Here is a 25,790-nt window from a genome sequence, read left to right as displayed (position 1 = left end):
CAACTTCCTCGCTCGGCAGCTTGGCTACCTCCAAGGTTGCCCGGTCCCCCTTCTCTCCTCACGGTCCATCCTAAGCAGCGGACCTGAACCCGGTTCTTCAGAGAAGGAATGCAATGACGCCAAAAAGGAGTTCCAGGAGCGATGCCAAAAATTCCGCCTTCGACCGGTCACTCCAGAATCTCTTAGCACCGATACCTTCGGTGATGGGTGGGAAGAATACACTTTTAGCTTCTTCAGCGTACCGGTCGAAGATGTCATTAACAAGATCTTAGGCGATCGTCCCCACAAGGCTCATGCTCCCTAACCTAAAGAGGCTACCCATGGTATATAGCTTCCTTTATATATTTAGATATATATATATATATATATATATATATATATATATATATATATATATATCCTTACTGTTATTAACTTGGCTTTCAATTCTCAGACAGCCGAGCGTCGAAAAAGGTAAAAGCGATGGCCGTAATTACAGCCAAGAAAAAGGCAATCCCATTTTCCAAACCGAGCAAACGACCCCGACAGGAGACTGAGACGGCTACCGCAGTCCTTTGTCCTACAAAACACGTCAAAAAATTGGCAAACAAAGGGCAACGAGAAATTCATGTCATCTCTAGCCAAACGACGGGAATAACCACTCCCGATGTTTCTCCTTCCACCCTAGCCGTACACATCCTGACGGTCGTGAAGCTGGCTTCGACAAGTCAGGCGCCCAAAGCTCGTTCTGACACTCCAGTCGTGACCGGGCCAAGGACTGCTCCACTGGTCGAGCCGTCTGTAGTTTCTGGGTCGGCCGCTGCACCTGTCGTGGAAGAGGCAGTCCCCTCTGGCCGAGAGGACTCCCTTTAAAAATCCAAAACACGTGGCAGTCGTTCTAGAAGAGAATGATGGGAGCGATGAGATTTCGCTGGCGGGTCGCCTTCAACCACATAATCAACCACACAATCAACCTCCCCTTACGTCCGAGGCAACTGTCCAAGTCGGCCATTTTGCGGTCGACCATGGCAAACGACCTGTCGTCGAGCCAGAAGAGAGCGATGGGAGTGACGAGATTCCGCTGGCGGGTCGCCTTTAACCCCACAATCAACTTCCCCCTGCGTCCGAGGTAGCTATCCAAGTCGGCCCTTCTGTAGCCGATTGTGAAAAACGACCTGCCGTAGAGCCAGAAGCGACGATGGAAACTCCCGTTCACCCGTAGGACCAGAACCTCAACATTCCTCCCCAAGAAGCCACTTTAGCCTTTGTAAGTAACCCTACCGCTTTTCCTTGGTTATTTTTCTGTCTTAGAGTTCTAAACCAAGAAAATATTAAATGTCAGGTGCCTGCCCACTTTTTTGATCGAAAATTCTACGCGCCGAATGATGTTATCTATATTTCTTGACCGCCTCAGTGGCCATCGAACGTAGATAACCTCCATCGGCCGCGTGAACTGAGAAGCAGTCTAAGACACTGGGCTCGGCCATTAAGTTCTTTAGGTTCGAGCAATGAACCTGAAGACATGGCCGAAGTCTCATTTCAACAGGTTTAAAACAAAACTGTTTTGCTATCTTTTTCATGATTTCCTTGAGCTTAAACTGATTTTTATGTGCAGCCTTCATGGGAAGTCGAGTTCAAAGCTCTCTTGTCAAGCACTACTGGAGTGGCTGGTCCTTTGACCACCACAACTTAACCTGCTGATTCAACTGCTCTGGCTCGGTTGCAAGAAGTCTTGTCTCTCTTGGTGTCGCAAGTCCTTGAGCGCAAAGGTCTTGATTTGTTGGGTGCATGCCTAAACGACCTCGGAGCCGATGGTCAAATAAGCACCGAGGCTATCGTTCAAGCATCGTCCGCCTTGGAGCGCGTTCGGGAAACCTTTAGTGTCCTCGAGAACGCTTTGAGGGCTGAACAAGATCTAAAAGCTACCGTGGCCGTCCAAGACGCTATTCGACCGAATATCGATGCTTTAAAGGCGAAGGGAGAAGCCTTGGCTGACCTCGACCGTCAAATAGCCGAATTGGCAAAACGAAGGTAGGCTATTGCTTCTGAGCTTGCGAAGGACTTCGAGTCAGGCGGTAAAGATTGTTTAACCGAGTATGTGGTGAGCGCAAAACGAATCGAGCAGTTGAAGATGGACAAGAAGAACCGGCAGGCCGAGGTCATAATGGGCAAGGTGCGATGGTTGGAGCTGAAGGCCCTTCTCGGCACTCTTCTTCCTTCTTCGCTCTGAATTTATTTAAATGTAAACTGATCGACCTACTCAATTTGTGTATTCTTTTATCGATCTTAATGAAATGAATTTCTATTCCCACATTTCCCATGTGACCGGATAGTACTTTAAAAACTTCCCATTGATTGGTAATCTGTGAACTAAACTGGTCCGGTCTCTAAGATGATATGCGCATTTGCCGAGAACCTTATGTATGACGAACGCCCTTTCCCAATTTGGCGACCATTTGCCGAACCTGGGGTCTTATATTCCTACAGGCAACACCGTTTGCCAAACTAATTCTCCTTCGCCAAATGTTTTTTGTCTAACCTTTTAATCATAGACTCGCTCGGTAATCTGTTTCTGTGCCACCAGCATGTTATAAGCGTCAAGTCGCACTTCTTCTAAATCTTCTAACTCATGTCTCATGGACTGATTATATTTGGCGCTGCACATACTACTTTGTTCAATCATTCGCAACGAATTTATGCTTAACTCGACTGGTAACATTGCATCGTGTCCGTAGGTTAGTGCATACGAGGTTGTCCCGGTCGCCGATCAGAGTGATGTTCGATATGCCCATAAAGCCTCATTCAACTTTAAGTTCTACATGCCAGGCCTTTCCTTTATTATTTTCTTGAGAATACCGATCAACACTTTGTTACTCGCCTCGGCCTGCCCATTTGCTTGTGGGTAATACGATGTAGACTGTTCAAGCTGAATTTTCAGACTTGCCGTATATTCTTTAAACCTCTCGGCTGTAAAAATTATGCCATTGTCAGTTATGATCGTTTCTGGCATGCCGAATCAGGTCACGATGTGCTCTTCCACAAAGTTGCAAACATTTTTTTACGTTAACTCAGTATACGATTTTTCTTCGACCCACTTAGTGAAGTAGTCAGTTTCTACCAGTATCCACGCATCCACGCATGCTTGGCAGCTCCTGAAGATGGTATGATTTTGCCGATTACATCCATAGCCCATCCTCTAAATGGCCATGGTTTAGTGACCGAGTGTAATGACTCGGCCAGGACCCTTTGTATAGAACCATGAATCTGACACTGTATGCACCCTCGTGCGAACTCGATACAATCCTTTAGTATACTTGGCCAAAAGTAGCCGTGCCGTCGAAGCAGCCATCGCATTTTACGTCCGGACTGATGAGCTCTGCAAATCCCTTCATGGACCTCTATGATTACCTGAGCAACCTCTTGGGGGCCGAGGCATAGCAGTAATAAACCATCCTCACCTTTTCGGTATAACTCGTTTTGATACAGGACATTGTTTGTGGCATGAACTCTTGTCTTGCAATCGTGTTTGCCATTGAGGTTGTCAAGATACCTCATAATGGGCATTCGCCAGTCATCTGGTATCGCCTCGACAACGCAAACATCTATAAGGTCTTGTCGGTCTAACAACGAAGGTAAGGACATGACTCTTGTACGTATCACGTCGTCGTGTCGGATGACTTGCTGGTTAACCAAGGCTGGGTATAACTGTCGTAACACGGGTATTTCTCAGCCTAGCTTGCCCCCCAGGAGTTGTGCACCAGAGGCGATTTGAGCCAATTCGTCTGCGTCGGTATTATGAATCTGGGAAATATGTTCAAATGTAATACCGTCGAAGGATTCAGCCAAATAGCTGGCCACCATGTGGTAGGGTGCTAAGGTACAACTCATGCATCTAAAAGAACCATTAAGTTGGTTAATCACAAGTTTGAAGTCGCCGAGGATGAGGGCACGGGTCGCCCGCAAGTCGTGAAGGATGCCAAGGCCGATGATAAGGGCTTCGTATTCGGCCTGATTATTTGTGCAATCAAAATCCAGCTTGAGCGAAAAATACCAACGATTGTGATTTGGGGATTGAATGACAATTCCAACGCCAGCCGAGGATGAAGTACTTAAGCCGTTAAAGTACATCGTCCCGTAGTTATCGTGCGTTTCAACCATGCTGATTTCGACGTCGTTGCCCCCAAAACCATATGGGGACGGATGTTGAGCAAGGAAATCAGCCAGTGCTTGACCTTTGACAGCTTTCTAGGCCACGTATTGCAAGCTGAATTCGGACAACGCCATTGTCCATTTCCTAATTTGGCCTTTTACTATTGGCCGAGTGAGCATGTAGCGGATGACGTCGGTCTGGGCAATGACTTGGGTGACCGATGGGAGCATGTAATGCCTAAGCTTGGAGGCGGCGAAAAATACGGCTAGGCAAAGCTTCTCGACAGCAGAATAATTGATCTCCGGTTGATTGAGATTTCGACTTAGATAAAAAATAGCCTGCTCTCGCCCGGCGTCGTTGTCTTGTGCGATGAGGCAACCGATGGACTCTTCAGCCGCTGAGATATATAGCTTAAGAGGCTTACCGCGCCGAGGTGGTACGAGGATAGGTGGTGTCATGAGGGAGACTTTGATTTGCGTAAACGCCGCCTAATGCTTGTCTTTCCACTTAAATTTATCTGAGTCATTGATTTTCAAAAGCGTAGAGAACACATTCATTTTACCCGTCGAGTTAGCTATAAATCGGCAGAGGAAATTTATCTTTCCCAGTAAGAATTGTAGTTGTTTCTTCATCGTCGGGGGTGGGGCATTGATGATTGCGCGTGCTTTATTTGCATCCACTTCAATCCCATGGTGATGCACGAGGAAACCAAGAAAATTACCAGCTGACACACCGAAGGCACATTTGGCAGGATTCATTTTGAGGTTGTGTTGACACATGCGGAGGAAAGCCTGTTGGAGATCATCCAGATGTGTCTGTCGATGTTTAGATTTAATCACAACATCGTCGATGTAGACTTCAACGATGGTTCCAATTAAATCATGAAATAAGGTGTTCATTGCTCGTTGGTACGTGGCACCGACGTTCTTGAGGCCGAATGGCATGACAACCCATTCGTATGTGCCGAGTGCCCCCGGGCAGCGCAAAGCAGTCTTGTGCACATCGACTTTGGTGATGAAAATTTGGTTGTACCCAGCATGTCCATCCATAAAAGATAAGATCGCATGATTCGCTGCAGCATCAATTAACAAATCCGAAATCGGCATTGTATACTCACCTTTGGGAGTTGCCAGATTCAGATTTCTAAAGTCGATACAAATGCGCAATGCACCACTTTTCTTTAAAACAGGAACGATATTTGCCAACCATTTAACGTATCGAGCTGTCCGAATGAACCTTGCTTTCAAGAGACGAACGAGTTCATCCTTAATACCGAGTTGCACTTCAGTTGAGAATCGTCGAGGTGGTTGACGGAAGGGTTTACACCCAGGTTTAATACGTAACTCATGCTCGACAAGAGTGCGATCTAAGCCAGGCATCTCGTGGTAGCTCCAAGCAAAACAATCTTTGAACTCATCAAGCAGAGCACAAAGTTCGGCTTTCATAGGTTGGGGGAGCAAAGTACTAATAAATAAAGGTCGAGGGTCATCGGTCGTCCCAACATTAATTTCCTCCAATGGGTCCTTGACTTGGGGCCGATTGTCTTCGAGCTCGGTTGGGGCAACTTTAATTTTGTCAAGAGATAAGGCAGGACCATTATCTCATTCGGCGAGGAACTCTACGAGATTAACGCTTGAATTTGGTTGCTTAGAGATAGTATACCAATGAGCCAACAATCGTTCCATAGTAGATGAAACCGCGGCCCGACGTTTTTCCTTGTCGGTGTCAAACATCAGGATCGAGGATGAAGTCAGCTAACCCGAGTCTCGCTGAATCCTGGTGGACAGTTTCGGCGCCAACCTCGATAGCTTTCTGAACAGAAATCTGAGTCGGCTGTCATTCATCATTGAAACCTTGTAGGGTGATGTAGCCGATGTGGTCATCATAATACCGTGCTTGGATCATGTTAGCTTCGAAGGGCTGATTATTGACCGGGTGAACAATGACCGATTTACCATCCCAAAAAATGAGCAATTGATATAATGACGAAGGAATATAGCTAGTTTGATGAATCTAGTCTCGACCGAGCAGTGCATTATACTCGGTCTTGGAGTTGACGATGAAAAAGGCGATCATGTGATTACAACCGACGATGTTTACCGCTAAAAGAAGCACCCCTTTAGTTTGGGATTTGTCTCCGACGAAACTGCTCATTGTGATTCCAGAGGGGATAAGTTCGTTGTTAGAGCGACGTAACGCCTTCATGATGTTTACATGCATGATATTGATAGTGGCTCCATAGTCGACAAAAACTTTGGAGACTAGATACCTTTCGATATGGGCTGTTACATACAATGGCTTCAAATGATGAAGTTTGGCCGATGATGATCGAGGAAATAATTCGACCAAAGCTGCCTTGAGGTTGTCATCTTTTGTTGTTGACTCGACTTCGGCAACAGTTACAAAATCAATGTGGCCGGCTTCCTCGGTAATTACGTCGCCGTTGAGGAAATTTGGTTGAGATGTGCTCGACTGAAAATCAGCGGGCAAAACATGGACTATACTGATTTCCATGTTATCCAGGACTGACGGGCCCATCGAGTTACGATCATCCTCTTCAGGCTCTTCTCTTTCCTGGTCATCGACTGCGGCATCTGCTTCCGTCGGAGTTGTACTAAGAGACTCCTCTGCTCCTTCTTCAATGGTTTGTTCCCGCGGTGTCTCTTCGGAAGTCTGTTTGTTCTGTTTAGGTGCCTCAGGTGCGTCTGAAATCAAAATTGTGCCTGGGATTGGTGCCAGGATACGAGCTTGCTCTTGGTACATTATACGGGCATCCCTGGTGTTGAGATAGGCATCTAACCGTGCGACTCATGTTATTTCATCGGTCGTAAGGCCGAAGAGAGAAACGGCCGAAAAGACTTCGAAGTGGTATTGTAAATACTAAAGGTCCTCCAATGAGAAATGACGGTCTGCCGCATTGATATCAATTTATGGGTCAACTACAAAGCCAAGGACTCGAGCTTCTCGTATATGCTGGAACCTAGCTTTCAACCCTGGGTCTGAGGTCTTTTGAATAATTCGCTCGGCATCCGGGCAAGTTAGGACGAGATCAATTGTATCTTGACATGCTTTCGGCAAACCATATAGATCTTTAGCCGAATGCTTTTTATGAAACTCTTGCATGTATTTCAAGGCCTTCCCGAGGAATGGTGGATGTAAATTTCGTCAAATTTTGATCAAAGGTTCTTGTGGGGTTAGCGGTGAAAGTTTGCTTTCAGCTTCCTGCCTAAAATGCTCGAGGCGTGCCTTCATTTCCCCGAGCCGAAGAAGAAGTTTGATCCGTTTATCAGCCTCCTCAAATGTGGTTTCAACATCTCGACTGACCAGCCATTTCCCTTGAACCAGCTCTGTCATAATAGTTGAGGATGGTCGTTCATCATCATTGGCAACTGTTTCCTTCGGCCACCATTTAGGGATCGAAGTTTCTTGGGCTGCCCGTCGGCGGGCCATGCAGTCTATTCTTGGGTGCCGACGTTTCTGGGATTTAGACAGTGCAGTGTAGACGCCTTTTGAAGAGTGATATGTATACCAACACTGGTCTCGAGGTTCGGTAGGTTTGAAAGTTTTCTGGCTCTGCGATGATTCCGAGCTGCTAAAATTACATATGTAATAATCTTCGTTATAAAACGGAGCATCAAAATCGAGGTGCCGTCTAACTGAAGGTTTCTCTTCAACCCGCACTTTAGGGTCGAGCCTATCAAAAACCCCTTGATGTTGACCTGCATCGAGCACCTTTTGTTGTGTTACGACTGTAGGTTGTTCCATTATAGCCGGAGATGACTCTTCATTCGGCTCAGCGTTGACATTTACTTTACACTTTTTGCATAAAATCGCAGACCCACCTTCTTCATCAGTGCTGTAATCTGTCATGGGCTTGACAATAGCGGGTCCCGTGAGAGCTGTAGGTGGTTTGTTTGAACGAAAATCAGCATTGAAACGTGGTCGAGAATTCAGATTCAGAAAGCGTTGTGTTGTAACGACCTCTGCCTTCCCTTTTCATTTGTCCCTAGGTAGGCGAGCATCTACCATATTTACTATTGCTGTGGGAAATGGGTCTGTATCAACACTCATTTTCTTCTCCGAAAATCTGAGTTTACCGTTATCAATCCAGCTTTGGACGTTGTCTCGAAACATGACGCAATTATTTGTCGTATGTTTGCTTGAATTATGGTATTTGCAATATATCTTTCCTTTAAGCTCTTCGGCCATGGGAATGTTATGCCTGGGCCGAAGTTTGATGATCTTCGCTAATAACAATTGATCAAAAATTACGTCGACCTTTGTAATATCGAAAGTATAAACTTTTGAAGTTTTCATTATTTCTTCAGTGGCCGAGCGGGTTTTGACATCCTTAAAGTCAATTTGAGTCAGCGCCTTGCAAACGTATGGCTTATCTATTACTATCTCAGCTGCGTCCACGCTGACGCATTGAGACTCCTCACCTCCGGTCGATGCATAACTGATAGTGGGATTTTTGTAGATCGTCCCTCGGGATTGGGCTTTCGAGATCTTCTCTTCTCAGAGCAAATAATCATATTGCTCAACATACTGCCGTTCATACATATCCCGAAAGTTTGCCCCCAAGAATTTTTTTTTTGTATTCTACGTCAAGACCATTCAGAGCAAGTCTAACAAATTCGACTTCGGAGAGAGGTACTCGGCACCAATTCCTGGCCGATTTAAATCTAGTAAGATAATCCATTGGTGACTCATCAGATGTTTGAGCTATCCTTGCTAATGAGGACACTGACATCTCCATCCCTGGTCGATAAAACTGCTCATGAAATTTCTCGACCAACTCCTCCCAGCTCTGGATGGAATTTGGTGGGAGGTTGATATACCAAGCAAATGCTGAACCGGTCAACGAAAAGTTGAAAAGTCGTAGCTTGTGAAAGTCACTATTGACATCTCCACATTGCGTGGTGAAACGAGCCACATGTTTTAATGAGGATAAGGATGATTCTCCGGCGAACAAGCTAAAATCTGGAATTTTGAAACCTTTAGGATATTCGAATTTTACCACATAAGCCGGGTATGGATGGATGAACTTAGGGAATTTCGACCCCTTTTTCATGGTCGAATTGATCATCCGTTGGACCTCGGTCATATCAACGGGTGTTGCTTCTACTCTATGGTCGGATCTGTCTGACTCACTATTCAATCCTCCTCCTTTTTCCAAGTTAATTGGTTTGAGCCGAGCAGGGATTGACTCGGCCTGTACAATTGGGAATAGATTATTTCGTGGTGGCAAGTGCTAGGCAAGATCGAAAGACCTGCCGTCGCTGACCTTACTAACCAGTATTTTGAGCAATCTGGTTTGTGCCTCACTGGTATTGCGTATCACGTCATGAAGTTTATTGATTCCTCAACTAAACGTCTGTTCAACCGTCCGAGACTGCTCGTCAAGTCATTTTCGAAGAAACGATCTTGTTGGTGGATCAGATCCTTCACCACCATCCTCGTCACAATCCTCTATTATCCCTTCATTGAGAACGCAGGTATTTCTGTTAGGGATTTCTAGACTGCGAAGCTGACCGCAGAGATTAACTTCCCTTTCTCGATGAGTCGCGCTTGTGGACTCAGGTGTCACGGCGTTAAGGGGATTCTGCGCCTGTGGCACACTTTGTCCTATGTTCTGAATTGGCAAATTGGCTGTTGATTTTCCCATAGCTGTTTTCTTTTTTACTGATCCCGTTTCAATTGGCATGAACTTCGTAGTTTAACACTGGGTCCCACTGGGCGTGCCAAAATGTTGACCCTAAAAACTACCAAGCTTACGTGGTGCGCAGGCCGAGTAATCTATAAGCTAACTACGTCATTCGGTGAATGCGGGGCGTGCCAACTCGTCGGCCGAGCTCGGTCAAGGAGTAAATTTGTTGATGTTGCGTTGGGTGCACGGCTGACTTCTGCGTCTTGCAATTGAGACCGAGGAAGGAACACGTCTCGGCCTTTTAAGTTCTCGAACCTGAAGATAAGGCTACTATTCTTACGAAGTTCACGAATCGTCGACGTCGGATTCGGCCACAGTGATGGTATTCGTCAGAGTAAACTCTCGCCGAATCGACACCAAAGTGTAAGGGCACAAATACTCAAAGCAGATATGTGTCTTAACAATAAACGTGGTTCGGCTGTCGAAATGCCGAACTCTAAATCCCACTCGAGAGTATCCAATCATAAACCAACTCGGCATGCAATGTGCCGAGCCTAATAAACTGTAACACCTCACCTCGTCGAGAAGGCTAATGAGATGACCTCGACCAATAAGGATTCGAAAATCCTTCTCGACCGAGACTTGGATAGGTAACCAACCGTCCTCGCCGCAGTGCTGTTGATGCCAACGGAAGATGCTGCGAGATCGGCTGATTCTACGACAATAGAGCTATCTATGCCAACTGGAAATATCACCGGTTACTTTCACAGTGCTGTTGATGCCAACAGAAGATGTGTCAGCGAAAAGAGAAAATAAAAAATCTCAAGTTGTTAAAAGAGTTTGCGCAGGGTAGTTGTGTGTTGAATTTGAGGCTCTTGAACAATGCACAGCCTCCTCTATTTATAGCACTGAATACCTTCTAGGTCGAGTTAAAACCCTACTCGGATTAGGACTTCTTCTTCTAATCAAACACCATCTCAAGTACTCCTACTCCCATCAGGATTTTGAACCTAACCTTTCATCAAGCCGGATTCACTTCTGGGTTATTAATCTCGCTGAGACTCCTTATTACGCCAGGATTCGACCCGTCTTGCAGCATGACTTTACCGACCTAGTTTCGGAAGCCCACGAACGATCCATGGTAACCTTGTCGTAAGGCCTTCCGGGCCGGTAATGATTCTATACTCGGCCCAAACTGATATTTTGGGCCCAAACACCAGTATAAGAAGATGTGGGAGAGGGACCCCATACATCCATGTGAAGAAGCTGAAGTGGTCTAGTGGAAATACAAGGTAAAGATGAAAATGGGAGCCTAGAAGCTTTCCCAAATTGATAGGCAGTGCACACTGACAAGTTATTAACAAACCCAATTACAGGGAGATTATTCTTATGAACAACAGAATGTAAAACTCCCTTAGAAGGATGACCAAGTCTTCGATGCCAGATATGAATGTCAGCTTTGGCAATCATAAAAGCTATTGGAGAGATTGCAATTCCAGAAACACCATTAGAAGCATTCCAGTAGAAGGAGTACAAACCTCCTTCGCTGGGGCCCTGGAAAAGCATCTTCCCAGTTCTTAGGTCCTTGACATAGAACCCAAAAGGATCAAATGTCAGAGAACACCAATTGTCATAGACAAATTTGTAAACAAATAGCAAGTTATGAGAAGCCTGAGGAACTAAAAGAACATCATTCAATCGAAAAGAGGCATTTTTTGTGCGAATGATAGCAGAACCAGTATGAGAGATGCACAGACCTTTGCCATCTCCAACAAAAAGTTGATCACTTCCAGCATAGGGAATGGCAGAGTTGAGGGTGAAGGGATCAGGTGTGACATGATGAGATACACCGCTATCAGTAAGCCAATAGCTAGGAGGTGCAGAAGAAGTCATGGAAAACATTGTTGTGGGAACTTGAGTGAATGAATTTGTTGAAGAAGATGCAAATTGAGAGAGACGATTACATGTCGGAGCCCAGTGACCATATTGAAGGCATAACTGGCATTGCACAAAACGACCAAAAAGAGAGGATTGACCAAAATTTTGGCTAGTAGGACTAGCACCAAGAAGACCATTAGAAGTGTTGTTATGCCAGTTGTTAGATTTGTTACCCCCAGAGTTACGATTTTGATTAGATCGATTATGATTTCGATTTCGAAAATTGTTGTTCCAGTTACCTCTGTTCGAATTGACTCCAGATTTTGTGGATTGAGCAGCATAAACATGAAATGGTGTAGTGGAGGAGGAAGAGGCTCTGGTTTTGCGTTTCTGGAGAGAAATCTCTTTACTCAATAGAAGACCATGAAGTTCATCAGCAGTCACAGATTCATTGCGAGTCTTAATAGAATCAATAAAAGACTCATATTCATCAGGAAGTCCAGATAAGATGTAGGCCACAAGATCAGATTCAGACAAAGGTTCACCAGCAGCAGCAAGTTTATTAGAAATATCTTTAATGGAATGCAGAAAATCGGTCATGGAAGAATCACCTTTCTGAATCGTTTGGATTTTCGATCGAAGACTGTGAACATGAGTGTGAGAAGCACCAGAGAAACGTCGCTCAAGAGAGAGCCAAAGAGAGCGAGAGTCTACCATGCCAATGGTCAAGGGAAAAAGGTCTTCGAATAGTGTAGAGTTGATCCAAATAGTTAGAATCTGATCACGCTCACACCAGATCTTAAAAGAATCATTGAGCACATAATCACCAGAGGAATTGCGAACAAACTGAGGAGGACATAGATCCTTGCCATTGACGAGTCCAAAAAGCTTGAAGCGCTTCAGAACAGGGATGAAGAGACTATGCCAAGTGATATAGTTCTGACGATTAAGAGTCGTCAAAACCATGCCAGCAACATTTGCAATGGAAATCGATCCAATCGACATGATCGAAGGGTTGGAGACATCATTGTGAGGGAGATTTGGGGTAAAATTAGGGTTTGCAGGAGATGGAGAAGGAGAATCGGAGGAATTCGGAGTAGCTGACATATCAAGATTTGCAGAATGGCAGAAAGAAAAGAAGAAATCAAAGAAGCAACAACCTGTTTGGGAGGTAAGAAAATTCAAGAAAACCCTAGAAGGTTTCCAGAAGAAAAGAAGTGGAGGATCAGAGTCGGTTGGACAATGGTGATGATACCATGTTGAAACTCAGAACTCAGAGAGAGAAACAGTTATAGAGAGAGAAGGAGAAATGTAGAGAGAGAGAGGTAAATACAATTGTGATTCTTAGATTGCTTCATCAGAACCATACATCAAGTATATATACATAGATATCCTATCCCATACATATATTAGTGCCAGCTCAGTATAATACAAATAACTAAGACTACACATCACAAGCTTAACAGCTAAGTAAGAATCTAATCAGGTGACTTATTGTTATGTGTACTCTTAACAGCCTTTGCCTTCGATCTCTAAGCTGGGGTAAATTTTCTTCCTATCTCATATTCTTCCTTATGCATGTAAAATATTTTTCCTTTGGCTAACTTTCATCGTTTTTCCCTTTGCAGGTTTTTTTCTCCCAATTCTAAGGGCTCCGACACTTATTCAGGAAGAAGGAAAAGTTTGCCGACCACAAGAAGAACTTGAGGAGGTTGCAGGAAGTCACCCAGGCCAAGGATGCGGAACTTGGCCCACCTAGAGAATGGTAGAGGCCACTAAGGAGGAGGCCGTTCTGCTGCAGCTGAAGACCAAACATTTGGGTAAGCAACATAGTGAAGTTTCCATAAGCAAAGTCAAGGTTGTCTTGGAGTTGGGCAAGGTTAAGGATGCCACTCAAGCATTAAAGGAAGAGAATGAGCGCCTGTAAAGATCCTTTGATGAATCCTCCCAGGTTGGTAGCCAAGACATGAACCACCAACTTTAAACTAGGGTCGGGCAGGAGTTTGCCAACAAGCTTCATTTCGTGTACCATTACACTTCCCATTTTCTGCTTACCCGCTCCATTTTCGAGTGCTCAAATCCACATCGTGGTCCTTGCAAACTCTTTTTCTTTCTATCTTCTTCTAAAGACTCGTCCCTCCTGCTCGGATGTTATCGTCTGTAGACAGACCAAGGAAAAATCCTACTTGTAGAGTTTAGTTGATAAGTGTTACCTGATTCTCGAAGCAAGTTCTTCAAACTGGGTCTTTTCTTACAATCTACCGCACCCCCACTTCTTGGGTAATACTTACAAGGTGACCTTCTTGGTCGGTTAAGCGGTCGGGCCGTTCAACAACTATTGGGGTAATGGTTGTGATATAATTGTATACAACGACAAAAATGGAAATTATAATGTGGGCGGTAACGACGTTAACTGTGGCGAGGGTAATGGTTGTAATGGTAGTGCCAATAAAAGCGTGTTGCAGTTGGACTGCAAAGGTAACAATGGTGGTAGGGGCGGCACAATTGCGATGGTGGCAATTATTGTTGTGATTGTGGTGGCATTGTTGGCAGTTGTGTTTATGGTTGTAGTAGCGACGGTGGCATCAATGATGGTAATGACAATTGTGGTTATGGGTGGTACTGGTGGCATGCGACAGCCTGTCCCAGAATTTACGGAACGAAATGGCATTTTTGTAATTTCACTAAGTTTTGGGTTTTTATTTAAAAATTGTTTTTGGGATCTTAATTGGTGAGCCCAAGGGGCCCACCCCTTGATTTGTGTCCTCTGGCCCACTCTTCTTTATCTCTCTCTCTCTCTATCTCTTTCTCTCTTTCTCTCTCTCTCTCTTTCTCTCTCTCTCTCTCTCTCTCTCTCTCTCTCAACTATCTCTGCACTCTCTCCTTCTACTCGAGCACCACACCCACGCACGCACGCATACAACAACCTTCACCACCACCAAGACTCTCACTCAGGCGACCTCACGGGCATTTTCACCTCCTATCTTGACATTTCCAAGGGCAAGATGAGGATGAGGATTGGCCTCCACTTGGGACGTGTTGTTGATCTTCTCGTTGGTCTAGTTAATATGTTCAACGAGGACGTCATGCTTCACCTGGAGCAAGGTGCATTGGGCGCGGATAAGGTTCTTTACCCCATTCATCTATTTAACGCCGACAAGTATGTCATTCATCTTCTTCTCCAAGCTGGCAAGCATGGCCCTCTTTTCTTGTCTTCTTCTTTGGAGGGTCATTTCGGGTCTGCCCTAAATGGCCCCATCTTTCATTCTTCTGCTTGTTATCCCGCTCGGTTGACCACGATCACAAAAAGTTCATAAGACAGCTGGGTAGAAAACACAACTAAATCGTATGTGTTTCCCATAGATTGCGCATGTTAACGCTAAAAATTTGTAGGTTAACAAATTAAAATTTATGAATCCTTGGTAGGCTTGAGATATGGACTAAAATGAAATGGACTCAAAGATTTAAGTGGTTTACCCCTCAAAATTGGGCTACATACACTATGTTGCTCGAATTGTATTCCTTTCAATTGCCCTACCCCAAAACAGGAGGTTCCCACCCCTTATACAGGCCCTCAATGTGATATAGTTTCTCTATGCCTAGTACACCCGGATATTGAACAATGAATGAAGAATGGCATGACAGAAAAACATTTGAGAAATAATCATCTTCAATTGGTCTAACAACGACATGTCCAACCAGAAAAATAACAAGATAAAAGACTAATGTAATTCCAAACACTTGCCTTATTTTACCACCAACACCTACTAGTGAAAATGTTCGTGACAAATGAAATAAGGTGGGTCAAGAAATATGAGAGGTGGGTGAGTATAGTACCACTCAAGAAAAATGTTGAAGAAGGAAAATTTACGAGAAATTGGTATGGTATATATGAGTGCCTTGCTTTTATTATTATACTGTCACGCAAGAATTCCATGGTCAGTATATATACATTTGTAATGACAAGCCAAACTAGTTCACATAATATGGTGCGGAGGAGTTTAACATGCACGAAGCATTGAAGCTTATGATGTGCATTTAATCTATCGGAAGTTCTTCCCTTCAAAAGTCTGGCCAAACTGCCAAGTCTTGGGGGCAACATGCCATGAAGTTAAGTGTCTTCTATCACTTGCTTCAACTCGGAAGGTCAGTGACTCACCGACCATCTTAGCACCTGTAACCCACCGCTGACCCCACATCCGACTCATTGTTGTCCATTTGAGCTTGTCGGAGCCCTTCACCTGCACGCTGATGATGTCCCCAGCTCCTCCCACGTTCCATACCAACACTTCATTGAAATAAGGGTTTCCGGTTATTGTGAATCGCATGCCTCCTTTCTTCTGGCATGGAACCCTACAAAACAATTTCTAGCAATCATTAAAATCATTTTTACAACGGGAAATATTCTCTTGTCATAAAATTAATGTACGTACATGTTATGTTATCATGCTTTTCAATATGGTCCATCGAAATTCATATATATATGTATGTATGTATGTATATTAGTAATGTGTGTTTTAAAACATTAGTATTCGTGATAAAACCATTTATATGTATCGATCAAACATTCAATCTATTCAATGTATGCATGTGCATTTAATCACCTGCGGTACGTGACTGGAATAATGCCCGCCTTGTACTCAGCAATGTTGAGGAACACGGGCTTGGCTATATCAAAATGCTCGCGTGGCGGATTGCACCATCCTCCATTGTCACTAGCCTGATTCCAATTTGGTGGGCAATTGTTGGTTGCAGTAACAGTGAGAATAGGCTTCCCTGGCTTACACCACTGGGGCTCATCCACACACTTGATTTCATAGCATGCACCACATGACAGTCCATTGTTGAACAAAGCATTGCTCAATGCCACTGTCTCGAGGCCATAGCCTTCTTGAACCACGTCATGGTTGTAAGTTTATGAGTATGATTTATGGAATGAATCAGTTCTTGTGTTTAAGATTGATATGGAAAAGTCTTAGTCAAAAGCCTTAACTTATTTGGTTTCCTTGTGGAATAAGTATTGTGAGATGCTGAGTAATCCTTGTGGGATTAGAACTCGGTAATAGAACACGTTTAGGATTGATATGTTATATCAATTGTGAAGTTTGAATCCTAAGTCGATTCTGATAGGGAATGACAAAAGGAGTACTATAAAATCTTATGCCATTACTCTTGCAATATACGGTTATATAGCATTCCAAGCCCTGTTGTTTGGGAGAACCATTGTGATTTGCTAAAGAGGAGAAGGTTGTAAGCTGTGAAGTCGCAATGGCTTCTTCATCTGGTTCTAATTATGCAGGTAAGTTCTCGAGTCTTTCTCATGTTTTTGTTCATCTCTTGGTTAAGTGGAGCTGTGATTTAATTGGTTGTATCCGTGTTTTTGGTTTGATGAACCGTTCAAGTTTATTCTTACAATGGTAACCACAAGCTCCACCAAATGTTCCTGAGCCGCCCTCGTAGAATGTGGCATGAGCTTGCTTCCAAGGGCCAGCAGTGAACCTTGGCTTATGGTGCTTTATGGGGTGGTGAACTCCAAAGCAGCCGCGGTTGGCTGCAACCACATGGACATGGTCAACTAGCACAAAAAGAAAGACAGAAAAGGAACCCAAAAGAGCTTGCAAAGTAGGTAATGTCATGGTGATTTAATTTCTTTGTTTTTAATTTGAAGATTCTTGTGCTGCTTAGGCATATGTTATATAGTACAAGATTGTTGTTATTTTGTTAGTTGCAATTGTTTATAGTTTACTCGGTACCTCATTCAATTATATCATTGCTAGCAATACACAACCTATATATATATATATATATATATATTTTATATGGTTGTAACTCCTCCCTCTCTTTGTTGATTGGAGATGTCCTCAGGACTCAAAATCTACGATTAGTTTTTTTTCAACTAAACAGTAATAACAGAAATGTTTAGTAATAACAAAAATGCCACTTGGCACTATTTCAGTAGTAGAGTTTGTTAGTATAGTTAGAAGGGTATTATTGTAATTAGGATATATGGCTATATAAGGGATTATATAGCTATTATTTCATTAAGTTCTATTGTATACATTTTCTCTAATCAATCAATACAATCTTTTTTATTTCTCTCTATCATCTTCCTCTTCCTCTGTAGCAATTCTTCATCTTTTACAATGTAGTTAACATGGTATCAGAGCCACCAAGGCTCACGCCATGGATCTTGGTGGTCGATTCCTCCTCTCATTTTTTTTTTCTTCATTACTTTCTATCGTTTTTCGCATTTTGCTTGTAAGAAGCTACAGAGAATATCCGCAACCACCTCGTTGGGGTTCATCTGAACCAGGTCACTAGGAGGGAGGGCACCACAAGCGATCTTCCCTTGTTTCTCAGACGGAGGAAATGTCTGAAGGGTTGAATCTTGAAATTTCACAGTGAGGTGGCCTGGATCTGGAACCGCAGAAGGAACAGATCCCGAGTCGTTTTGGTTGTCAATGGTGGTATAATTTTGGGACATCATCTTGCCCTCTATATGTTTCTTCTTCTTCTTCTTCTTCTTCTTCGTTGTGTCCGCTCGCTTTCTCGCTCAGATGAGATATCTCGTCTTGGCCTTTTTCAAGAATTGAATTGTTTCTGGGTTTTTGAAGAGTTGAATTGTTTCTGGGTTTTTCCTCTGGGTTTCAAAATTTGTGTAGCTTGGTGTGGAATTTGACTCTCTTTCCTCTGGGGCACTCTGCAGATTTTGGTATAGTTGTTTGCTTCTTCCTTCCATAATATTTCACTGAACTTGCACTGGATTTGGGTATGGTTCTTGAAGTTCTTGGAGTCTAGTTGCTGTTATTGGATTGGTGATCTTGCTATAATCTTTCCTGGTGGTGTTGTTGGAATCATGTCGTTACATTACTTTGTTTCTTCAATTTTTCACATAAGGTGTTTGTGTTTTTGGGTCAATAAAATTTTATGCAGTGTTGATGAGAATTCTATATGATTAAGGTTGATTGCAAGAAATGTTGGTAGTTTGAAGAAATTTATGAAGTTGCTTTTTCAGAGAGTTGTCAATTGGTTCGTCGCCATTTCCAATCGTGACGATGTTTTCCGCTGACTTGTTTGGTGCTCGAGTTGGTCTCTGCTAATGATTTTGTAGTGTTTGGGAGTTTTGGTTGAGAATTTTGATGTGTTGATATCAAAAAGTGTCATTCTTTCTGTGTATATCTTGGAGTGTCATTCTCTAGGATTTGAGTTTCTTAGTTGAAGATTACGATTTGTAAATGCAAAGGAAGGAAGTGTCATTCTTTCTGCGTGTATCTTGGAGTGTCATTCTCATTGGTTAATTTTGGTGTTAGTATCTGGGAAGATTTAGGAAGCTATCAGGAGTGTCAATCTCCTTGGTTGATTTGGTTTCTTGCATTGTCATTCTCCTTGGTTGATTTGGTTTCTTGTAGTGTCAGTCTCCTTAGTTGATTTGGTGCCAGTCTCTGTAAAGTTTAGTTAGTTCAATTTTTTTTTTATTGCTCAAAACTCCTCTGTAGATGACAAAGACTTCAACAGATTAGGATTAGAAACTATATTGTGCAAAGCATTTTTCTGTAGCAACATACATTTCAGCGAGCCTCATGGGTTGATCAGTTGAGCTCTCAAGGATAAAAGCATGCATGTATGGCTTTCAAGAAGTGGTTTCCTCGCTTCTTACAACGTCTGCCAAAGCCCACGGTTGGAGAATATGCTCTCTCATCTCTGAAAAGTGATTTTAGGGCTTTTGTTGGCTTAGAACTGGATCATTCGCGCATTGGCTTCTCTAAGCTCTAACTTCATCAAATCTTTCTCCAACTTATGTACCATTAAGCATGTCCCTATTGGAAAACTCAGATCTCTCAGTCACATGGTCCTCCTACCAAATCCCAGGCTTCACCACAACCTTTGTCATGCATTCAAAATGTCTTGCAATTCCAGATTAGTTTCAGAGCCCTAGCTAGTTCAAACTTCACTTGGCTACACCAAGTTCCGTTTGAAGGGGGAGTAATAACAGAAATGCCACATGGCACTATTTCAGTAGTAGAGTTTGTTAGTATAGTTAGAAGGGTATTATTGTAATTAGGATATATGGCTATATATGGGATTGTATAGCTATTATTTCATTAAGTTCTATTGTTTACATTTTCTTTAATCAATCAATACAGTCTTTTTTGTTTCTCTCTATCATCTTCCTTTTCCTCTGTACCAATTCTTCATCTTTTACAATGTAGTTAACAAACAGAAAGCCAAAATGCATCTTAAAATTACTTTTTAATCTTACTTTGTACACCAGTCTATGTATGATTTCTTCTTCATAACTTCATCATTTCTCTTCTTTCTTCAACTAAAAATAGGAATGACTCGAATGGGTCTCCGTGACTCATTATCACTACATAAAAAACACCTCTCCAAACGGATAATTTATGTCGGCTACACGTTGGTTTCGTTGTGGATGCCTTGAGCCAACGAAGGTTCGTCAGGAAGATTAGTTAGGCAAAATCCATCGTCAGAAACCTTGAACAACGATATCACAATTCCATCGGGCAAAAGGCAGTTAGCAAGGAAAATATTCGTCTAGTGAACGTGCGTTGACTGAATTGACCTGAAAAGGTCATCTTGCCCAACGAGGATATCTTATCGGCTAGCAACGAATTAAATAATGTAATGAACTTGACTCGATGAAAGAGTTGTCAAGCCAACTCTAAGAAACAAAAAGTATAAAATTTTGCGGGGTGAAACGTCCGTCGAGCTAAATCTTTTTATGTTCAAAATTTATATTATTAATTTATTTAATTTCAAAATTTTAAAAATATTTATAATTAATATTTACAATCAAAATAAAATAGTTTGCACGTACAATTATAATAAAAAAACTAAACATAAAAACGTAAACTACTCAGGTGGGTGCTGAGGTGGCTGTTGAGGTGGCTGCCGTTGGGGGAATGGCTACAAAAGCTCGGCTAGGGCTCTGGAATCCTAATGCCAGAAGCTAGCAAGGGCTAGGCTACGACAGGGAAGTACAAGCACACTAATTCCTGGTCTTTCGCAGCAGCTTGTGCCAAGCTGTGAAGTCTAGACTTAAGTATTTTGGCTTTCCTTGTCAATGTTGTAATTGTACCACACTTACTTTAATTAGTTTTAGAATATATTCTTAAGGGTTGCTGTTGTTAAAAATAAGTGTTCAAGGCTGCTGGCAGAACCCTCAAAGGTTTGTTCATCCATGTGCATTTCATGTTTAAATTCCTGTTGCCATCTAATCAGTTTAGTTGTCTCATCAGTTTTGCTTGCTGCCTTCACGTGAGTTGGGCATGCATTTTAAGACTGCCCACATGGGCTAATTGACACCTTTTTATTAAGAGCCAGCTTTTGACCCTTGATCTGTTCAGATCGGTTTTAGCGTTGACAAGTGTCTCTTGTCCTTGTTGGCTGAAAACAAACAAGTGTTTTTTTTTTTTTTTGTTAAAACTGAAGCTAGGTTTTCATTTGCTCCTTGGTTGTTCAGATTTTACTTTGAGAGTGTGAGAATGCATTAAAGCTTTGAAGCTTCCCTTTTTCCTCATAAATGAAACCCTAGTTGCAAAACCACATTCATGCAATAAAGTCCCAATCTTTGAGAAATAGGTTTGCATTATTTTCATGGTCTAGCATTTAAGTTTCAAATCATCTCATAGACCTTTGTTTTGGATTCTTGGTGAGTTTCTTCCTTCAACTGCTTGACTGAAGAGACCTTTTGAATCCATACTTCATGTCATTATCATCATCATATTACCATACATAGATCGTGTTAGCCTTGGTGCCACAAGGAGATTAGCTTAAGGGATGGAGCTGCCCTCTTGTGAAGACCAAAGACATTCTCCAACTCGTGCAAAGTATGGTTGCACAAAGGTAAAACTACTTCGAAGATTCTTGGAAATGAGTTTGATGTTGTACTTTGTATGAACCTTATTTGCAATAGTGGATGGACTCCATTGAGTCCTCAGTTTTTTAACCCAGAGGTGCGTTTTTTCGGTCAAAACTTCATGTGTTCTTTATTGCTTAATCTTGTCCACATATTTAATTTATTAGCTATGATACATGCATTCTATGGCTTGTTATTTGATACGTGTATGTGCTTAAGTTTACATTCCATGATTATGAGTAATGCATTAGGTTGTTGTTGACTAGGATAACTTAAGTAAACTAAATTTTGTTGCTGGATTTGTGTTTGGGTAACTAATGAATTTGTACTTAGTTGACTGGTGTATTTGACTAGTCAATCTAGCAAGCTAGCTCCATCTCCACCTGCTGAAGTCTGGAATCAGTCTCAGTCCAATGATTAGAGCTTGTTGAAGAAGAAGAAGATCCCCTGAGTTCATGAACCTTAACTCTATCCTACACTGGGAAGTTCGTTGCCTTTCAGTCGCCCAACCCTTCCATAGACACATTTGTTGTTGCTAAGAGAGGTTAGCGAGGTACTTGTCCTTCTTTTGCATCATAAAAGCCTACAAAAAAAAAAGGAAGCTAATAAAGATTATTGATCATAATGTAAACCTTATTTACTCTAATGAAATTTACAATTAAAACATAAAAATGAATAATTAAATAAATTTTGTTAGTGACCTCGGTGCCATAATTGGCATGCGTCTCCCCGAAAAACTCTACCTGCAATAAATGATAACTAGTCGTTCGCCGTTCCTTGACCTTATAAGATAAGGGTCAAGAACCGAAGTGGTGAAGGTACGCCTTCTTCTCTTGGTTACTATTATTTGCCGCCAATTTTTTCTATCCACTAAAAATATTAATTAACCTTAACTAAAAAAATATATAAAAATTGAACTAAAATTAAAATATAAATAAAATTTAATGACATGAAAATTTTCATTTTGAAAATGAATGCATAGCCAATGCCACTCGTCCACCCTCTCCACAAACTCCTGGGGTGAATCTGTAAGAGTTGCATTAGGCGACGCACAACATGTGTAGTACTTGTGCATCTCGCATTTCCACTCCTTATACGGCTCCCTAAACACATGGTCTATGTAATTGAAACAAGCATTGTCCCAATTGTCCCACTAGAAGTTTGCCTGAAATTCCCAGAAAAAAAAAAACCAAATAGTTTAGTTTAAAACCACATAAAAATAAGTAAAGGAAAAAAAAACAAATTGAGAAAGTTATTGTATACTTACCGAAAGCTGTCGGTTCTTCTCAACACGGATCAAGGGGCCGTGCGTCTTCTAGGAATCGGCGATCATGGGGCATTTGGTGCAGATGATGGCACCTATGTTGTGAGTCAACAAACTATTGACTTTGGCACCTGCTCAACAGTGACTGGGGAAGCGTATAACTCGAATATGCTTTTATTCACTCGAGTGATCTAATTGCTAGCAACCCACTACAAATCCTTATTTTTTTTTTTGGTTTTTGGGCGGGTAAGGATATCTCCATTCCCCACCTCCTCCACGATCGCTGAATCGGCCTATGCACTAAAGCTGCTTTAATAAGGGTGGGATGGGGCAAGGCAGGGCTGCCACAGGCTCGTGAAGACTGCAGCTATGAAGTCTCCTGGCACATCGAGTGGCCTAGGTGAATGGTTCACAAGTGCTCTCGCCAGTGGCCTACTCGACACCGGCAGCCTAGGTCCCGCTGGCCATTGGAGTGGTGCTGGGGCTGACAGCTCACTTTGAGCAGACGCAGAGGTAGAACGACAACCACTAGTGATCAAGTGCGAAGACATTTGTGAAAAAAAATCACATATTTTCTAAAATTTGCTAAAATTCAAATAATTTCTAATGTTTCCTCAAATTTCGAACAATTTCTAAAACTACCTAAGGTTTCAAATAATTTCTAAAAGTACACATATTTCCAAAATTTCACATAATTTATAAAATTGCAAATAATTTCTAATGTGTTCGACCACCTCCCCCACCCCATTACCCCATCCCCATAACCTAAAACCACCACCATACCCCCATTTTACGTACCTGCCCCGTTCCACCTAAAACTACCCCGTACCCACACTACCCTATAACCACCTAAAACCACCCAGTAAACCGAATCCACATCTAAATTTCACAACAATTTCACATTCAGATTCACAACAAAATTAAATTCACAACCAAATTGAATCGAAATCACAAAACAAACAAAAAACGAAATCGAAATAAAAACTTAAAGTGAGAGAAATATAGATAGGTAGTACAATGGTGGCGTGGTGGTTGGCTCACAGTGGTGACATGGTGGTGGCTCACGGCACGCGGAGGAGCGAGGGATTGTGTGGCTCACGACACAGTGGTGGCGATTGCAGAGAGAGAACTAAGAAAGAAGATAAGGATTGCGTGGTGGTGGCATGATGTTGGGTCACTGAGAGAGAGGACTCAGAGAGAATAGATTGCAGAGAGAGGGTTGAAACGTCGCGAGAAAGAGGAAGAAGAAACTCTCAATGTTATAAAAATTTAAAAACCTTTGGCCGACAGAAGATTCGTCAGGCAAAAGGCTTTAATTTTCTAACATATGTAGAAAATCCTAAAATTTTGTCAGGCAAACCCCAGATGCTCGTTGGGTAAGGTCACCTGAAATATTTATTTTGGTGAAAAAAATGGTGGGAAATTAATTTTGCTGGACGAATTATTGGAAATTTTTGTCGTTTAACCACTACTTTAAGGGAAAAATTTTAATTTTAAAAAAATTGGACGGGGGGAGGCCTTTTTATTTTGCCCCACGAAATAATGCTATTAGCCGGCAGAAGTTGAAAATTTGACCCGATACAAGTACTTTGTCGGGCAAATTTAAAAAAAAAAAATCTAAAACTTTGAACATTAAGTTCAAACGCTTCAATATGACAGGCTCGGTCGAGTGCTTTCCCATCTTCATAGGTCGGCCTACAGTTCTGACCGAGTAAGAATGCAACACTGTCTGGCTCGACACTTGGGCGTAGGCCTTCCTCGCTCTAGTGGAATCCTTGATAGAGTAGATCCTTTGGACAAAGTGTAAATCACCTTCCTGCTGGCCGGATCACAATTTACAGGGGCGCTCGACTCTTGAAAAGCAGTCGGCTAAGCCATTTACCTATCAATTTGCCCTTCAACGAACGAGTTCTTTTATATCTTCCTTGAGGTCCATGTGGTTGTCGATAAGATGACCACGTTCTCGGTGATATCAGTAATACTTGGTATCATCCATCCGCCCTTAGAAACAAGGCTGCACTCTCCGAGTAGAGGGCAGTTAGCATTCCACAAGAGGAAACATTTATCCCCGAGACATATTCATGGGCATGTAGGATCTGTACCTGTCATATCGCTCAGGGCAACTATTAGTGATGCACTAGTGATTCTCATACCTTTTGTTCTTTGCCGGTTGGTCATACGTATCTGTTGACCCTAAAAACTACTAAGCCTACGTGGCACGCAGGCCAAGTAACTAATAAGCTAACTACGTCATTCAGTTGATGCAGGGCGTGCCAACTCGTCAACCGAGCTAGGCCGAGGAGTAAAAATGTGTTGATGTTGCGTTCAGCAAGCGGCTAACTTCTCGATCTTGCAACTGCGGCTGAGGAAGGAACATGTCCTGGCCTTTGGGTTCTAGAGCCTGAAGACAAGGCTGCTAATTTTACGAAGTTCACAAATCGTCGGCCCTGGATTTGGTCACAATGATTATATTTGTAAGGGTATAAGCACGCCGAATCGACACTAGAGTATAGGGGCACAGATACTCAAAACAAATATATATCTTGATGGTAAATGTGGTTCGGCCGTTAGAATGCCGAACTCTAAAGCTTACTTGTGAGTATCCAATCATAAAACAACTTGGCGTTCAATGTGCCGAGCCCTAGTAGACTGTAACACTTCACCTCATCGAAAAGGCTAATGAGATGACCTCTACCAATAAAGACCGGAAAGTCTTTCTCGACCGAGACTTAGATAGATAACCAATCGGTCTCGACGCAGTGCTGTTTATCCAAACTAAAGGTGTTTCGCGATCGGCTGGTTCTACAGCGGTAGTGCTGTTTATCCAAACTGAAGGTATCACCGGTTGCTTTCACAGTGATGTTTATCCAAACTGAAGATGTGTTAGTGGAAAAAGAAAATAAAAAAAATCTCAAGATTGTTGAGAGAGTTTGCGCAGGGCAATTTGTGTGTTGAATTAGAAGGGCCCTTCTCCGTCACTGAGCATCTTGTA

At 42.6% G+C, this 25,790-nt stretch overlaps 1 protein-coding gene, 1 long non-coding RNA gene and 1 other non-coding gene across 4 annotated transcripts; all 3 read right to left on the bottom strand.

Moving 5' to 3' along the window:
- Positions 1–12,058: 12,058 nt before the first annotated feature.
- LOC126594663 (small nucleolar RNA Z247) lies at positions 12,059–12,199 on the bottom strand. Its single transcript, XR_007613387.1, has one exon. It is a non-coding gene; the product is annotated as a small nucleolar RNA Z247 (small nucleolar RNA).
- Positions 12,200–15,700: 3,501 nt separating this feature from the next.
- Positions 15,701–18,144, bottom strand: LOC126592186 (expansin-A9-like). The gene is made up of 4 exons (XM_050257918.1): positions 17,928–18,144; positions 17,077–17,298; positions 16,262–16,565; positions 15,701–16,010 (listed from the first exon to the last, which is right to left on the bottom strand). Exons 1-4 carry the CDS (start codon positions 18,142–18,144, stop codon positions 15,701–15,703), a joined length of 1,053 nt encoding a protein of 350 aa, XP_050113875.1.
- Positions 18,145–21,707: 3,563 nt separating this feature from the next.
- Positions 21,708–24,248, bottom strand: LOC126591859 (uncharacterized). Of its 2 annotated transcripts, none has more exons than XR_007612526.1 (3): positions 22,802–24,248; positions 22,236–22,699; positions 21,708–22,117 (listed from the first exon to the last, which is right to left on the bottom strand). It is a non-coding gene; the product is annotated as an uncharacterized LOC126591859 (long non-coding RNA). The 2 variants fall into 2 exon arrangements; XR_007612527.1 differs by having other exon boundaries at positions 22,278–22,699.
- Positions 24,249–25,790: the final 1,542 nt, after the last annotated feature.

Source organism: Malus sylvestris, chromosome 12 (genome assembly GCF_916048215.2).
Source record: "Malus sylvestris chromosome 12, drMalSylv7.2, whole genome shotgun sequence".
Lineage (NCBI taxonomy): Eukaryota > Viridiplantae > Streptophyta > Magnoliopsida > Rosales > Rosaceae > Malus > Malus sylvestris.
Note: the sequence above shows the minus strand (reverse complement) of the source record. Positions and strands in the feature narration are given on the sequence as shown.